At 46.1% G+C, this 15,434-nt stretch overlaps 1 protein-coding gene across 1 annotated transcript in view; it reads right to left on the bottom strand.

The window, feature by feature from the left end:
- The window catches only part of EPS8L2 (EPS8 signaling adaptor L2), a 79,397-nt gene that overhangs the window by 20,053 nt on the left and 43,910 nt on the right, over window positions 1–15,434 (bottom strand). The window contains exons 4-10 of the mRNA XM_013945373.2: window positions 12,227–12,291; window positions 6,990–7,151; window positions 5,906–6,055; window positions 5,090–5,169; window positions 3,947–4,086; window positions 1,273–1,352; window positions 83–209 (exon numbers count right to left, since the gene is read on the bottom strand). Coding sequence (XP_013800827.1) covers window positions 83–209; window positions 1,273–1,352; window positions 3,947–4,086; window positions 5,090–5,169; window positions 5,906–6,055; window positions 6,990–7,151; window positions 12,227–12,291 — 804 coding nt within the window. The remainder of the gene's footprint in view (window positions 1–82; window positions 210–1,272; window positions 1,353–3,946; window positions 4,087–5,089; window positions 5,170–5,905; window positions 6,056–6,989; window positions 7,152–12,226; window positions 12,292–15,434) is intronic.

Raw genomic sequence — 15,434 nt, 5'->3', positions numbered from 1 at the left:
TAGGGTGTGAGTCTGCTTAGGTTTCCTCCCAACCTTCATCCATGCCTCATGTTGCCCATTTGTTCTAGCTGATGCAATATACCTGCTGGCCCTTTCTTCTTGTTTTTCTTCCCTTTCTTCCTTTGGTTGAGCTGTTTGAATGCCTCTGCAGCCTTCTGAAGCCTGGCAACAAACACTTCAATGTCATCCAGAGTGCAGTTCAGAGTTTGCTGTGAGGACAGAAACACGACAAAACAAGGTGAAAGAGAATTGGGACTGCATGCATCTGGGAAGCCCACATCCCAGCGTGTACCTATCTGTGCCTGCCCACATCCTTTCCTGCAAGAATGGACAGGAATGGGGAATACAGGTATGAAATTAAGCTGAATGCATCACTCTTCAGTCACAAAGTTCTGCCTGGGTTAGTCTGCTGTATTTGTCAATGTGATAACTGTCCCCTGCTAATGGATGTTAGGAAAATTAAGACTTGGCTGTGGGCTGGGGAGCAGCAGTCCTGAAATCAGAAGAGCTACTTGAGGACAAAAAGAGATTGCAGCTGACCCAGCGATGGAGTTTTGGTTTTGCTCACCTCATCTTTATAGGCAGTAGGTGCCAGTTTAACAATGATTAAACTATCACAGAATCACAGAATCGCTGAGGCTGGAAGGGACCTCTGGAGATCATCTAGTCCAACCCCCCTGCTCAAGCAGGGTCACCTAGAGCACATTGCACAGGACTGCATCCAGGCGCGTTTTGAATATCTCCAGAGAAGGAGACTCCACAGCCTCTCTGGGCAACCTGTTCCAGTGCTCTGTCACCCTCACAGTGAAAAAGTTTTTCCTCATGTTCAGATGGAAGTGTCTGTGTTTCAGTTTGTGCCCGTTGCCTCGCGTCCTGTCGCTCGGCACCACTGAAAAGAGTCTGGTCCCATCCTCTCGACACCCTCCCTTCAGATACTTGTACACGTTGATAAGATCTCCTCTCAGCCTTCTCTTCTCCAGGCTAAACAGGCCCAGCTGTCTCAGTCTTTCCTCCTAAGAGAAATGCTCCAGTCCCCTAATCATCTTAGTAGCCCTTCGCTGGACTTGCTCCAGTAGTGCCACATCCCTCTTGTACTGGGGAGCCCAGAACTGGACGCAGTACTCCAGATGGGGCCTCACCAGGGCTGAGTAGAGGGGGAGAATCACCTCCCTCGACCTATGCATAAAATGTTTTTTCATGGAGCAGTCCCCCTGCTTCCTTCTCTTCCCCCCTCCTTCTGTCTGTTGACCATGCACCACTCTTGTTACCAACCGTTTCTTTTTCAATTTTCTGTGCTAAGATAGCTCGAGATTCTTCGTGGTCCTGGGAGCTGGAGCTTCGTCGTTCATAGTCTGCCAAACAAGGGAGAGGAGAGAAAAAGATGTTTACCATCACAGGCTGAGGATGGGCTCCATTTAACACAGGAACTGTGGCCCGTGGGATGGTAACTCTTGACTTGGGTTGTTTAGTCATTTATTGTGGGTTATGAAAGCACCTCAGGAGCTCTCAAAGAGCAGTTCGTGCAGGAGGTGATCAAAGTTGCCGATTCAATTTCCAAGGGTCACAGCATCTGCCTGCCAACCCTCCGTGTCAATACACTGCCTGTTTTCAAATATAGGCAGTGAATGAATTGCAAAGAGCAACCAGCTGCTAGCTACAGGCAGAGACCTGCAAGCCTAGATCTCCAGCTGTTGTGAGTCACTAACTCCTTTGCCTTTGAACTAAGCTTACACCCACTGAGGAGCTGAATGGCCCCTGCTCCCATTGCTAAGCGCTCCAAGTGTATGTGAAGTGCGATGGGAATAACTCATACCCACTCTTCCAACCTCCAGCTCTCCACAGGAGCCTTGGTTGTCCCATGGATATGAGTTTGACTAGTCAGTGGATGACCATGAAGAAATAAGACCTGGAAATAAATACTACTGTCAGTTGCTAGACTGCATCAGGGCAGGAATTCTGCATGACAGACATTTAGGCAGGCCCGCGCAAAAATCAGCATTTTTGTACAAACTTGTGTGCAGTCTCTCAAGGGTTTTTAATGGGTGTAGAAAGCATCCTCTTGCAATAAATAAATGTACAAGTGCCTCCCAGGTTTCAGAAGACAGACACAAGGTGAGATGGCAATATTTCAATGTGAGCAATTGCTCAGGTAGCCTCTTGTAAAAAGAGTGATGTATCAACTGAGTGAAACGGGATTTGAAAGGGCCAGAACAGCAGGTGTTCAGACACCAGAACATACAAAGTGGGAGAACTGGGAAGGCAGTTTTTGGCAGAAGACTGTGAAAAATGTACATCATCTTTAAGTGTTAAGATTAGGTGATTAGTTTTGGCAGGCCTGTAGAAAAAGCAGTAAGATTTGTTTCAAGAGAGAAGCAATCCCAGCAAACAGGCATCAGTCAAGACTTTCTTCTGCCAGCTGCTTTCATACCAGGCTCTGTTTTCTCAAGTTCAGAAATTCTGCCTGGATAAGCACCTAGCCCTGTTGATGTAATGGACTTAAAACTTTATGTTAAGCATAGTGGGAAGGGAAGAGTTAAGGGTAGCCATTTCATGAAAAGCTGCTGGGCATCAGCATATAGGTGTTTATAGATGGTCTAGCTCTGATATATCAAATGTGAATTTCAGACCTTGGCTGGGCCTGGAAAGCTGCTCCTCACGCATGTAAGAGTGCTTATAGAGAGGTCTGTAGTGGGCTGCTGGGAACCCATGGAGCAGTGTCCTTGAGTGGACATGGTGGCAGACCTCCTTGCAGGGGGACTTTGTTGCCTTGCAATAGCTACAGCCTGCATATGCTAAAAACCCTGTGACAGCTGTTCAGCGTTCAATGGGACGTATGTTTGGAGAAAAGTCTGGTTCTAGCCCTGCCTAGGAACATGAAGCCCTGAAGAACTGAAAGTTTTTTATGGCAATCTGTATCATATGCATATGAATTATTAAAAAAAAAAAAAGCAACCAGCACATCTGCCTCTTCTGCTCAGCCATATCTTATTTGCATTATGCAAAGCTGGATCTAAAATAGGTTCTTCATTCAGGAGACTAGATCAGCCCCTTGGCTTCAGATCCCATCCCAGGGAAAAGAGTATTTTCTCTCCTCTGCTGCTATTTGGAGTATTTCATATTGTACCTTGATTACATGTTTTCCCTGAACCTAGAAATTAAGAGTGCAGACACCCCAAGAGAAACTGGTAAAACAGGCAGTGGTAGGAAAGGCTCAGCATTTGTTGGTCATTTTAGTCAATTCGAGCTTTTGTCAGTGAAAGAATCTGGGAACTTATTTCTGTTACTTCTTCCTCCAGAGAAGAATACAAGTTTTTTTCAAGAGAGCTAAAACTGGACTGAAGTCAGGACAGTTTTGAAATAAGATTTTAGGTTAATACATGAGAGAGATGAGTTTAAATCTGCATTTTCACTCTTGATTCTAGCAAAATTAGTGCAAACCACTTAATTTCTTTGGGTAAAATTTTGGCTCCTGTGTAGTCAGCAAGGCCAGGAATTTGCCTTCCTGACCCAGGTCTATCTTGTCTGTACATTTTAAGATCACCAGTACCTGGTCTGAGCTTCATGTGTTTGCTCAGTTTCATGAAGAGCTTTCATCTCTCTTAGGAATTTCAGTGTCCACAACACACAGATGTCATTACAAGGAGTTTCGAGGAGCTTTGATTTATTGAGCTGTCATTTAGCAGAAGATGCCTACTGCTAGCCTAGAGGGTTGAAATGTTTGCCGCTGCCCAATTTTTAGGCATTTATAAAGCACAGCCAGAGCTGTAACAAAATGTTGTGTTTGGTAGTGTCTGTGTTATTTCATAACACTGTGAAAAGGCTCTGTGCTCCAGCGATACAGGGCCTAAAACCATTACAGGCCCTTTCAGGAGGATTGGCTGTCCTGGCTGATTTTTTTGCACAAGTCACCCACTCCCAGGACAGACTTGCTGATCACCCCCAGTACCTGGATCGTGCTGGGAAGGAGGTGCCACCCGGTTGCGGTTCATCGGTGAGCCTCGCATGTCATGCTGGATAGGAATGGGAGCCGGCCCTTGAGGTGGTGGGAGGATAGACTGTCTCTGCTTTATCTTTTCTTGGTTTGCTCTGCAAGACAAACAGCAAAGCCAGCATCAGTGGCTGCTGATCCTGTTCCCAACTGTGAGAATGCAGCAGTAGGAGCAAGAACCGGACACTCCAGGGGATGCTATTTGCATTGGCTGAATTTCCCCCTTTGCCCAGAGGCTTGCAGGTTTGGGAGGGGTGGCTGCAAGCAGAAAGCCCGCATCTTTGGCAAAGGAGAGCTCCAGCAGTTGACTGGTTTAAGTGGGACTTGCCAGGTTTGGTCTGGAAGACCTGTACTTTCAGTCTGGAAGACCTGTACTTTCAGTAAACAGCATTTGGTAGTGGTGCAGGGTTGTTTTGGCTGGTCCTTCAGAGCAGAGGCTGTCTGTGAGGCTGGTGAGACACCTTGCACGGAGTCAACCGCCCGAACCATTTTTTCCTGGCTCTGTCACAACACTCAAGAACCCTTCTTTGAAATCAGTCAGCAGTAGAGTTCCTCTAGAGTGTTTCATTTCAGAGTATAAAATCCCTGAGGGGTGGCTCATGGGAGATTGAGACTCCATTCCCAGGCATGTAAAGGATATGTTTTGAGCAAGGAAAAGTAATGACAGCCAAAATTCAGATCCACTGTAAATTGCTATGGGACTCAACTAGCAGGCCTAAGTGAGCTTTTTATCTGTGTCCTCATGAAGATGGCAATTATGGGAGAGTTTGATTTGCAGCCTTTATCATCTTTGACGGGGAATTTGAACCTCTCTGTCTGGGCTCTGCCGCAGCAATGAGGCAAGCGAGAAAAGGCTTGTTTTCCAGCTTCCTTAGACAAAACCGCCCAGAAGGGTATGTGAGAGCTTCATGCCATCAGATCTAGCTCTCATTCAGCTTTAAACCCTGAGCTCAGACTGGCTAAAATCTTACATGCATCTGGATCCATATGGGGTCCAGGGCTGGCTTGGCAGCCTCTGCGCCCTGAGTTTTCTTTGCAGGAGATACGATTATGGGGCTTTTTTTTACTCCCAGCTATATCTTGCAGCCCTGCAGCACTTACTTGAGTGTCTGTGGCCGTATCTTCTTTCCGTGCTTGTGGTCTGCCAGGGCACTTTCTATGTCCTCATGAACCATCTCCGCCTCAAAGACAAAACAGGGATGTTTTACTAAGGGCTTTGCTTTGGAGAGGGTTGACAGCTCCAAGTGGGCAAGGGAAGAAATGGCTGGCAGAGAGCTGGGAGCCAGGAGGCATATTTGCTCTGTCACCAGCTTGCTTGGCCTTGGGGTAGGCTGCAGCCAAACATTTCTAACTGTGCACGGTGCGAGAATATGTGGATAGGTGAGAGTGCCAATTTAGGAGGGCTGGGAGCCTAGGGACGTTAATGTGAAGGCATCAATGGCTGGGCAAACCTCTAGGGCCGCTCACAACTTCCACCTATATAATTCCCGGAAAACTTTGCCAATAAGGCAAGCAGACTGTGCGCGTGATGCGCTGTGGTGGGATTGGATGCTGTGCTGCTGGGATGGATGTGCCGGTGAGAGCCTTGGTGCCACGAGTGGGAGAGGTGGGCTAGAAAGGACCTTACAGGTGGATTGCAAATACTCTCTCTATGAGGACACTCATAGCTTTGCCCAGTCCACACCTTTGAACATGCAAGAACAAAGCTGTGCCAGTATATCAATACATCCATGCAGCCAGCAGTCATTCCTGCACACACACTGCACTTTGCAGTTTCCTTCATACACACAGTGCTGGTTCCTCTCTCCATGTCTCACATGGCCCAGCAGTGCAGAAGGGTTTCTGGCTGCAGGCACAGTACCCCATCTCCCAGCATACCCCACTCTCATTCCACTGGCAAGGAGGCGCTCTGCTCACCTCCACCTCATCACAGTTGAAGAAGTGAATGTCCGGTTTGTGCTGCTCTGAATCCTGGCACACCAGGAGGAGGATGGAGGAATAGCGCATCTGATTCAGCACCGTTTGGCAGTGCTGGACTGTTGGCAGAGGGAATTCCTCCAGCTCCTCCTAAAAAAGAGAAAGGATGGGGTCAGGTAATGGAGAGCTCTATTAAACTAACAGGGAACGGTCTTGTATATGAAGTCCTGGGATCCCTGTTTGAGTAGAGAGGAGGCCTAACGCAGCTTATGCTTCTCAGCATTGATTTGCTGGGCTCTTCAAAGATGCATGTCACAGTTTGCAGAGGGACAGTGTGTGCTTGGGACCCAGGAGAAATAGAAGAGAAGTGGATGGCAAATGGAGGTGAACCCTTGTTCTTCTCTGAGTCCTGAATACGGACGGCCCAGCATGACGCTTCAACAAGTTTGCCAACATCTTATTGTGCTTTAACTGCACTTGTCACATGTCCTAGCAGAGCAGTGGGAAGATGCTTTTTGGATAATAGCAGTGATAGAACCTGCCCTCTCACTGACTCCCTGGCACTGACCTGGGACTAATATTTTTTGGTTTCTCATTGCTAAAGTGCAGGCAGTGCTACCCTTTTCCCACTCTCTGACTGTTCTGTCCTGTCAGATTGGGTGCCCTGTGTGCGTGTGCATGTATTGCCTGTCAAAATGGGACACTTCTCTTGGGTAGGGGATTCTGCATGTTACTATAATGCAAATAATAGGTCCTTCCCTCTCTGCTCATGCTATATGCAGATTTCCATGGACCTGTAAGTCTGCATCACTCCCACAGAAAGCAGTTATACTGCTGGCCTGGAGCACAGCTCAAGGCATCTTCAATCTGGGTAGTATCTGTTCTCTGGATTTGTGAATAAATCAGCCCACAACTGCCTGCATTTGAGTTAAAATCAGCCAGCCCCTGCACACCTAGGAGTGGAGTTTGGTAGTGATTTGCCGTTATTCAGGTTCCTGAGAAATTGCCATCCCAAGCAGAATGGGAAGGGCACACACCAAACCCAATAACCTGCAGGTAACTTTCCCTGGAGCCCTCTGGGTACCTGCGACTCGCAGTCCAGCAGGCGGATGGACTTGTCGTTCACTTGCAGCAGCATCTCCTGGGTCCAGATCTTCTCTTTTGAATTGAGCAACATGAGTTTTCGGATGGCATCGTCCACCGTCACAATGGATTCGCTCTTGTCCATGATGAAGGTGGCCAAGTGCTAAAGTTGGGAGGAAAGGAAGAAAAAACAAGTGAAAAAGCTTTGATGGTATGTGTACCATAAATCATTGGTGACACCACCTCCAAAAGTTTGGATTATTGTTTGTCTGTTTTTCACAGCATGGGTATGAAAGAGTCACTGCTGAAGGTGTACATTCTGGTTGGTAGTACCAGTCCGTACTGGTCTGTCCATAGGGGTGAAAGATGAGAGTTTCATAAGGGTTGAGCAACCCAGCAAGGGTTTTCATAACGAGTTTCACCACTTCCATATTTATCTCATCATATGTCAATTCGAGCAGCTCTGGCTCCCATCCAGCAGCGTGTGTTTGCAAGTGCTTTATACATGCAGATTGGGCCCCTGAGTTTTTTAAACTGGGTTGGAAATTTAGGTACACTATTTAAGCTTAACTCTCCAAGCTAAAAGCACTTGCATTTTGCTTGATTCACATAGAAGATGTCCCTGTGTGAAATTTGTCCCAGGCAAAGAACTCACACGAACCCTGGGCAAATGTTTGTCTTCTGGACTGAGGTGGGATCCAGGTGTGGGCTTTAGCCAGGCTTACTGCCTGAAGTGTTTGACACACAGCACAGCTGCACCAGAGAGCTTTCTGCACTGCAAATCTTCCCAGTCTGCAAGACAGCTCCAAACCCAACACCTGACTCTGCTCCAGCCTTTAATGCCCTTATGTACCTTCCCACCAAAATCACCAAATCAGCCCTTATAGTAGTGAAAATCAGCCTCTCTGACTGTAAGAAGGGATTTTTTGCTGCCTGCCTCTGTCCTGCACTGTGGCCTTACTAGATTTCCCTGTTTTTCCTGCCTCCTGCTACCTGTCCTATAAACCCAATTTAGGGCTCTTCCCATGACCAAACTGGTATCCGTTCTGTCCTCCTCTCTCGTGCTGGGTGATGTGTGCACTTGGGTTTGGGAGCAGTTCTGATGAGGTGGTAAGGTCCTGGACATGACCACACTTGCATGCTTTCCCAGCCCTGCTCTAACTGTGTCCTGAAGCGTGCGGCAATCCAGGCATTGCACTTGGCACTAGTTGTATTTAGGGAGAGTTGTGTAATTGAGCTGCACCTGCAGGCTTTCAGCTGCTCCTGGGGCTCCAAGGGAGGTGAATGCTAGACGGGAGGCAGTTATAGAAGGGACAAGCGTGTGTTGTATCCAAGTGCTGTGTCCTCCCCAACAGTGGGTGAAGTCCACTTCTGAAATCTGGTAACTTATTTCTCTTCTCTCTAATCTCCAGATCCTCCTGCTGTTCGGCCAGTGAGAACAAACTGCACTCGCAGCAGCAGTTGTGCATCTGCCAGCAGAGGGGACTGCAAGGCAGGATAAGCTGGGAGCTTTTCTCTTCAAAGCAGCAGTGCTTTTGCAATACTTCTGTATGAGAGCGGCCAGGCTGTTTTCTGTGGAGTTGTCCTTGTGTGACTGACTGCACAATCAGGCCACGTGTTCAGGTGACAGCAAGGGAGGGAAAAAATTAGGGAAACAAAAGGAAATGATCCTGTTTCGCCTTTTTCCCTTTGCTGCCCTGCTGTGATGAAAAGGGAAGGAGAATGTGCCCTGCTGGGGAAGTGGCTGGATGTTTTCCCTATCCCTGTCTTGAGCAACATTCTCCAGAAGAGGTAGGTAGGAGGTTTTCGGATGGGCATGTTTTAGGCCTGATCAATGTGGTCTGTGCTGCAGCTGGTCCTAGGACCTGCTGCCAGGAGACCTTATCAGGACAGGTCCCAGGTCCTTCTCCCTTCCCTGGAATATCTATAACTCATCTACCAACATGACACCCTGAGTGTCGCTTCTCTGACTTGATTAGGCTGAATGACATGTTGCTGCTAAATCGGATGGGTGCGTGCGGCTCAGCTGAAGAGCCATGGAGCTGCTTAATGTTGCTGGCAGTGGGACCTGGGTACTGCAGGCCTCTACCTGCGCTACTGCAGGTACAGCAGATGTGTTACACAGTCACTGGGAGGATGGGGACAACAGTGCAACAACTCCAGAAACAGTCCTGCCAGGCATTTTGTGTTTGTTTTGATGGTAGCAGTGGAAACTCCTGCTTGTCTTTGACACTCAAATCCTGCAGCCTGATTTCAGAGCAGGAGCTGGAAAAAATGGGGTGCATTTAAAGCAGGCCCTTGGAGAGGCCCTTTGCTGACTGTTTTAGAGTGGTGAGTTGTGCCTGGCTTTTCTCCCTCTGATCCCTTGTCTTCATGACTTATCCCAGAGATCATACCCACTTTAGGGAACAGTCAGTTTTCTTTCTGGTACCGACTCTTTGCTATGGTGGTGCTGTATTGGGATCAGGGCCCACTGTTCCAGACACAGCACATAAAGACAGTCTTTGTCTTAGAGGACTGGCAAGCAAGAGATGCAAAACGCAAGAAGAGAACAGAAAAGGACTGGGGGAGAATCAGTCTGCTCCCACTATCAGTCTCAGCTCATGAGCTGGTTGCCTAAAACCAACACCAGTGGGTAGTGTTCTCTGGAACTCACGGTTTGAAGGAGGATGAGAGAGTTGCTTTATGAAGGAAGTCCTTTCTACCTGTAAAAAAACGGGAGGATGTGGACTGGGAGGGGGGTTATCGAGTAGCAAAAGCTGGTCTTGCTTTGCCCTGTCCTGCCTTGGAGAAAGTAGTGAAGGGGCCTCGCAAGTGAAGTAGTGAAGGGGCTTAGCACATGGTGTCTGTTACGGACCAGACAGACTTGAGGGGATCTGCGTGCTCAGAATGAGGCACCTGAGCCTTGGATGGACTTGGGGACCTACAAGCAAGAACCGGAGTCACAGTTGTTTCCAGAAGAGGTGGTTGCAGAGGGAAAGGCTCTAGTTTAAAGCCCTGACAGGCAGAGAAGGCAGAGTCTTTAAACGTGGTGGTCAAAGACAGAGCAACATCCCAGTCAAGTTCAGTGCACTAGAGAGAGGATCCCCAGGAGGACTGTGATGGGACTTGGCTGGTGGGAATTAGGAAGGGATAGAATTCGTGGTGACCACTTTGTTGTTAAGGTGGTAGTTGGATAATTCATGAGGACATGAGAGAGAGGTGTGGGACTGGACAGAGCAGAGAAGAGGCTAAAACACTGCAGATTTTAAGTGAAGACCCAATTCTGTGTTCATAAAGCAAAGGTATTGGGTGAGGCAATATATTAAAAGCTCCTGGCAGTTATTTGAGCAGGTATATTAAAAGCTGGGATTGGTCATGCAATCAAATATGAAGAACACGCTCAGGTATGTGTTACTGTAATTGTAAAATGCTGCGTGAAAGGTATTCACAAAGTCAATATTATCTGTGCAGAGGTGACAAATCCGCTGCTTTCCGAGCAATGAACTGAATTGGTTTATACCTGATGACTGGCATTCTTATCTGCTCTACTATTTTAACTGCCAGGTTTATAATCTTCATAAATTCCTTTGTTATTTACTGTTACGTAAGTTAATTTTCATGGAGGGTAAAGCTACATGTCTGGCTCAGATTTATTAGAATATTTTTTTCTTTCTGTTTTGTTTAGATACTGGTAGAGTGAGGAGGAGAGAAACTTGCTGTTATTTTTTATTTATCTCATTAAAAAACCCTTTCATCCAGAGGGAGCTTCAAATATAGTAACTCCTGTAAGAACAGGCAATGATTCCCTCTACTATTAAACTTTGATCAGTTTATAGATTACTTTGAGGGTGTAAAATACCTTTTATGAGAAAACCTCCTCCTGCCTCACTGTCTGCCACTGAAATTCTGTTTGCCTTGGTCAAAGTTCAAGGTATAGACTCATAGATGAATGGCATATGGCATAATTAATGAAGGATTCGTGTACATGTCACTGTTTAAAGTCCCCTCTCTGTCTCCACAAGTGACTTCATTAGGTAGAGCTCACTCTGGGGTTCTTCATGACAGCTTGAAACAAAAGGCAAGTTGACCTTCTTGTAGTTGAAATCACAGAGAGATGACATGAAGAAAAAGGGATCCATGGCCTTTTAGCTACTGGCATGTAGCCACAGGTGGTTTCCACTGCAAGGGCTGCGTGCCGTGCGGTGCAGTACTCTCTTCCTTGGTGTCATCAGGGACGTTTGCCTGCCATGGAAAGCATGTCTGTGGGCCGGTACTAAAAATGGGGTGGTTGGTCATCAAGTTAGTTTCTCAGATGGAAACCAGAGCCTCTCTCCAAACAAACATATCTTAAAATCTAAATTTCATTTTAAGCAACTGAGCAGGCTTTTTTATTTCAAAGTGTGTACTTAAACTCTTTGCTGAAGTGGGGCCATAAACCAGAGAAAAGAAGGCCCTGTTTACTAAAATATGGACCTCATAAAGCGCTTTCCTTTCTGGAATTCTCATCTGTCTCGTCTTGTCCAGTTCTTGGTGATGAATGGTGCAGCTGGCTTTGGACAGGTATGTCTATTCCTGTGGTATGGAGGCTGCTGGCTTGCTCCAACATGTTACATTCCAGAAGTTGCCAGGCCCCGGACAGCCAGACTGGCTCCTCATTTTTAAGTGGATGTCAGTGACACTGGAAGATGGGTTTGGCTTAATGTCTTTCATGGCTGAACAGTTTTGAATTACCTGGGAGGACACAGCAAGTGGGAGAGAACTGCTGGGTGAAAGATGATAAACAATGTGGTCTCTGGTTTGGGCAGATGAGTTCCTGTAGCCACCATGGAAACCCTCATTTTAACCTGTCTGTCCATGCTGATCAAGAAGGGTTTGAAGCATGGAGTGACAAGAGGGAGAACAGTTCCCTTTGCTCATCTTCAAATACAGAAGAGGGAGAGCGAACAACAGCATCTCAATTTCCTGTTTGCTTCCACAGAATTATCTTTATCTTTTTAACATCTTTTTTTCCCCATTCTCCATTCCCCAAATACTCAGCATTTTAATTTGCTAATTCTTGATTATTCAGTAAGGACTGGAGAAGTCCCACATTCCTGCAGGAGAAATGAAAATTTCAGTGACACTTGCTTATTATAAGAAGGTTCCTAAACGATCTTTGACCTAATGAAGTTTCAGGAAAACGAAACACATTTCATTATCAGCCTCTATCATTGACGTAAGTCTCTGCTTAGTCCCATAAAGTTTCATTGCACTCACCTGTACATGGTACTGTGAAGTCTCGTGCATAATGACGTTGGAATTGGAGTATTTCTTCCTTTGCTCTGCAAAAAGAAGAAAACAAGCCTTCTGTTTAACGGCTCTTTATTGGTAAATTAGGATCTAAGAATTACAGCTTTCATGATGGGGTGCTACTGTCTTTCTTGCAGTCTCTGAGCTTCCTGCTTTAGCCGGACTGTTGGGAATAATAGAACATATTAACCTTTGTCACAAGGATTGGCAAATTAGGTGTCTTGCCTTTAATGCTGCTGAAAATTTGTTTCCTGGAGGTCAGCACTATTTGTAGAGGAAATTAAACCTAATACAAAGGAAAGCCACACACAGTAAATAATTAGAAAGCTCTCAAAAAAGGGCTGGGGAGGTGAGGAGCATCTTGAGAAGTCCAGCACAGGGGTGGGAAGTGCATGTGGAAAAAAAAAAAAATCCAACTGCTACCCACCAGTTTGGTTATAACAGCACTTTTTAACTGTCCTCCAGAAAAAAACTTTCTGAACTATTGTGACTCTTTTAGTTTGTTTTCTTGCAGTTACTGGCAGGCTGCAGTGTAAAAATAAGAAGGGTTGTAGGGATCAAGGCCGGACAGTCAGAACTTGAGTTTCTTGAACAAGATTTTTATGAGGCAACGAATCGTTATTACTTCCTGCATTTCTTACTGGAAAGCAGCAGAAAGGAGCAACTGGAAAAAAATATTTGGATTTTCATGAGGCTATTGAATACAATCCTATAAGAATTTACCTATTATTTAATTGTCGAGTTTCCAGCTGCAAAATACTTTGCATGAATAGGAGAGGAATAAGTACCCAGTCTCAGAGTGATTTGGGACTGTCTGAACTCCAAGTGTTGTCCTTACCAGCAGAGGACATCCTGTGATCCCTGGTTTGCTTAGAAAATGTAGAAAGTGTTTTCACCTTTCTTAAGCTGAAAATAACCTGTGTTAGAAATTCCTGTCTTAGGTCACAACCAAAGGAATTCCATAGTACAACAAACGTTAGGACTCCTTGTGTTTTAAAAAAGTATATATTATTCTAGTTTATTTGTGGTTTATTTCAAAGCTCTCTTCAATGCCTTCTCTGGGATGCTGGCTTCTCTATTTTTTCCCTTTTCTTCAAACATGGAACATGTGGTCTCATTTAACAAATTTCACATTAAAGAGATTGGTACCTAGAAAATGGATATTCCAGTATAAAGTCAGTCAGTAATGCAGCAAATGGACAGTTTCCATTTTTTTTTAAATAAGGATAAGGATCTTTTGGTGAAGTAGCCCAACACCCATGCAGAACTTCCCTAAATATGTTTTTGGTTTATATTTTTAGTAGCATGTCACATTTTGATTGAAAAAAACATTCCCCAAATCCTCATTGAAAATATTGGTAATGCTTTTGTTTGCTGAATATTGGAGTTTTCCTTGTAACCAAAATACTGATTTTTTTTTAATTAAAAAGTTGGAAAGCTGAAAATACTCTATTTTGAACTGTAAACAGGGAAATGAAGTGAATATAAAGCACAGCAAGGACAGGGGCATATAACTGGAAAGGACTGGACTTTTGGAGGTGGGAAAGAGCTGTGGGAAGGAGCAGGGTCTGCTACAGTAATTACCATCCTTCGATGTCCCTAGAAGGCCCTTGCCAGCGTGGGCAGCCTAGGGGCAACCAGAGCTCCATCTACTCACTCCTTTAGGTGATAGTTTGAGAAATGGGATAGCAAGCTAACAAAGATGCCGGTGACGTAGCACATCCCCAGGGACAGAGAGTTTCATTTGACTTTTCTTTTTGCCATCCTCAGAAACTGAGCTGTAAGTGTTTTCTCATCCTTTCAGTTCATTCAGCAGGAAAAATGCCTGTATATGCACTCATGTGTTCCCTGGGTCGCTCTTGCTGTAAATTGTTTCCCTTCTGGGTAAATGAGCTCAGCTCAAAGAGTGGAAGGAACTCAAGTGGTAGTTCTGGCTTTCCCCCTGCTCATGTCTTGCATTTCTTTTCCTCTGTCCCTTGTGTAAAGCACAGAAGTGACTATTTCTGATCTGCTGCTGCTACTATTGTATGGAGTTACTATTCCTTTTCTTTCCACCAGTAAAGTGGCATCTCAGTGCCAAATCTGGACCAGACCTGGTCTGCCTCCACATTGCTTTCCTGCTCTAGGTTATGAGGTTTTGCAGGGCACATGCTGCTTTGCAGAGAGAGAAGAAAGCAAGCTCCAGCCCTGAGGAGGGAGTAATGTGGGAGTCTTGCTCTTAGGGAAGTCAGTCAGGTTCTCCCTACATCCCAGTTGCCTTCAGTGGGGACAGAACCAGACAGTAAATCCGTTGCCGGAGGAGTGCACATTGCCACAAAAGAAGGAAAACTAAGTGTAGGTGATATGAGCAGGGACAAAGGGAGAAGGAAAGGGAACAGTGCCTGGTCTGCTTTTGCTCTGTTTGCACATTTGTTAACAGACTCTTTTCTTTCCTCACCTGTGTGCACAAGCGTATCTTATCATGGTCGGCATGGGAGTGACAGTGTAGGGACTCCCAAGCTGCTGTTCGGGGAGAGGGGTATGCAGAGGAAGAGGGAAAGGTGTTTGGTGCAGACACCTGCCCCACTTCTGGGTCTGCTGCCCTGGAGACCTCTCTCCTGTCTTGGAGACCTCTTTCCATGTAAAAGAGAGGAAAGAGGTCTACCAAGGGGAAACAGAAGGGCAGAGGGAATAACAGGGATCCCACATAAGGGAAGGCCAACACAAGCAGTGACTGAAGCAATGCTCTCTATCAGCCTTTCCCTTCCCTTCTGACTGATATGTCCCAGGAGAAATGTTGTCCAGTCACTTCACCCCAAGAAAGCACAGTCCCCTGGTCACTCCTAAACCACAGGGTTGTTTGCTACCGGATCTACCAAGCCTGTCCTTTATTTGCATCTTCTCCAACACCACCAGGAACTGCAAAAACTCCTGTGAATGGGTGACATCCTCTCCGGCAGCAGGGCCAGCTTCAGATGTTGCTACCTGCTCCTACTGCTGCTCCACATATGCCCAGCTAAGACCATGCATCCGCTCCCTTTACCTGAGCTCATCTGAGTGATCTTGTCCCACCAACAGTTGCGTGGAGGCATCAGTGGACTGCAGCAATGGGACAGAGAAATGGGGGGCAGTCTCAGAAAGATGGCAGTTCCTTAGACTGGTGTTAATGATGGAGAAAACGCAACATTGAATTACA

This window comes from Apteryx mantelli, chromosome 4 (assembly GCF_036417845.1).
Source record: "Apteryx mantelli isolate bAptMan1 chromosome 4, bAptMan1.hap1, whole genome shotgun sequence".
Taxonomy (NCBI): Eukaryota; Metazoa; Chordata; class Aves; order Apterygiformes; family Apterygidae; genus Apteryx; species Apteryx mantelli.
Note: the sequence above shows the minus strand (reverse complement) of the source record. Positions and strands in the feature narration are given on the sequence as shown.